This window comes from Hippocampus comes, unplaced genomic scaffold (assembly GCF_001891065.2).
Source record: "Hippocampus comes isolate QL1 unplaced genomic scaffold, H_comes_QL1_v1.1 scaffold3, whole genome shotgun sequence".
In the NCBI taxonomy this organism is placed as follows: Eukaryota; Metazoa; Chordata; class Actinopteri; order Syngnathiformes; family Syngnathidae; genus Hippocampus; species Hippocampus comes.
This window is the reverse complement of record NW_017805133.1, coordinates 408450-409451: the sequence shown is the minus strand read 5'-3', so window position 1 is coordinate 409451 and position 1002 is coordinate 408450. Positions and strand designations below refer to the sequence as shown.

At 47.1% G+C, this 1002-nt stretch overlaps 1 protein-coding gene and 1 long non-coding RNA gene across 2 annotated transcripts in view; one reads left to right on the top strand and one right to left on the bottom strand.

The window, feature by feature from the left end:
* The window catches only part of eya1 (EYA transcriptional coactivator and phosphatase 1), a 44228-nt gene that overhangs the window by 19387 nt on the left and 23839 nt on the right, over nucleotides 1–1002 (top strand). Inside the window, exon 9 of the mRNA XM_019866297.1 lies at nucleotides 388–470. Coding sequence (XP_019721856.1) covers nucleotides 388–470 — 83 coding nt within the window. The remainder of the gene's footprint in view (nucleotides 1–387; nucleotides 471–1002) is intronic.
* The window catches only part of LOC109513697 (uncharacterized), a 49664-nt gene that overhangs the window by 39128 nt on the left and 9534 nt on the right, over nucleotides 1–1002 (bottom strand). The window lies entirely within an intron of this gene.

The window sequence follows — 1002 nt, the reverse complement described above, 5'->3', positions numbered from 1 at the left end:
CCCTGGGCCCCCATGCCCCCCCCACCCCACCACCAACACCGCCTACCACTGTGGTATAATCCTTTCCGCAACAGATATTCACTACCATAAAACTAAACGCTAGCGTCATCTGCATGTCCAATGAAGTATGGCGTTTTTAAAATCATACATAGATCATTTAAGTAAAAACAGCAAGAGGCAAAAGAGTGATCCCTGAGGAAGACCACAAGTCAGTGATTGGAGCTGCGAGTCAGCTCCACTTTTTGTGATCTGTCAATGGGATGTCCGCATTTCGGACATCCCATCTATGGAAAAAAATGACCAAAATGGACATAGGTGTTTTTTCCACAGGACAGCGACGATGTAATGCTTATGTAACTCAAAGCTCCAACATTTTCCTCTTCCTAGGCGGTACGTTCACGACAACGTCAGGATTATACGGTGGAAACAACTCCTTAACGAACTCGACAGGCTTCAACAGCACACAACAGGTACGACTGACAGATTTTTTTTTTTTTTGGGATCCTCTTGCTGCTGATCGATTGCAACAGCAGACTTTCACCATGTTACATTTCAGCCGGGACACATTTGAGCATAAATCACTCTGGATGTCGCACGCCTTGTCCGCTGGATTACCTCCCGTACCGCCTCTCACATATGTCCTGTGGCACAGAGGGGAAAGCACATACACACAAAAGAGATGCTTGTCCAGATGTGGGAGAGAGCTGACATGTGTTCGCATTTATGTTTTTTGGAATCTGTGCGGTAAAGTAGCAATAACGGTGAAGGGCATATCTCATATTACTCCACCAGAATAGAAAAAAAAAAATCAAAACGTTGCCAGTTTTCCACCTAAGTACGCATCTCTTCACAGGAGTACCCGGGCTATCCTGCCTTTGGCCAGGGTCAGTACGCTCAGTATTACAACAGCTCGCCCTACACGTCGCCTTACATGACGAACAACAGCAGTCCCAGCACGCCCTCAACCACCACCACTTACACCCTACAAGAACCCCCAGCCCC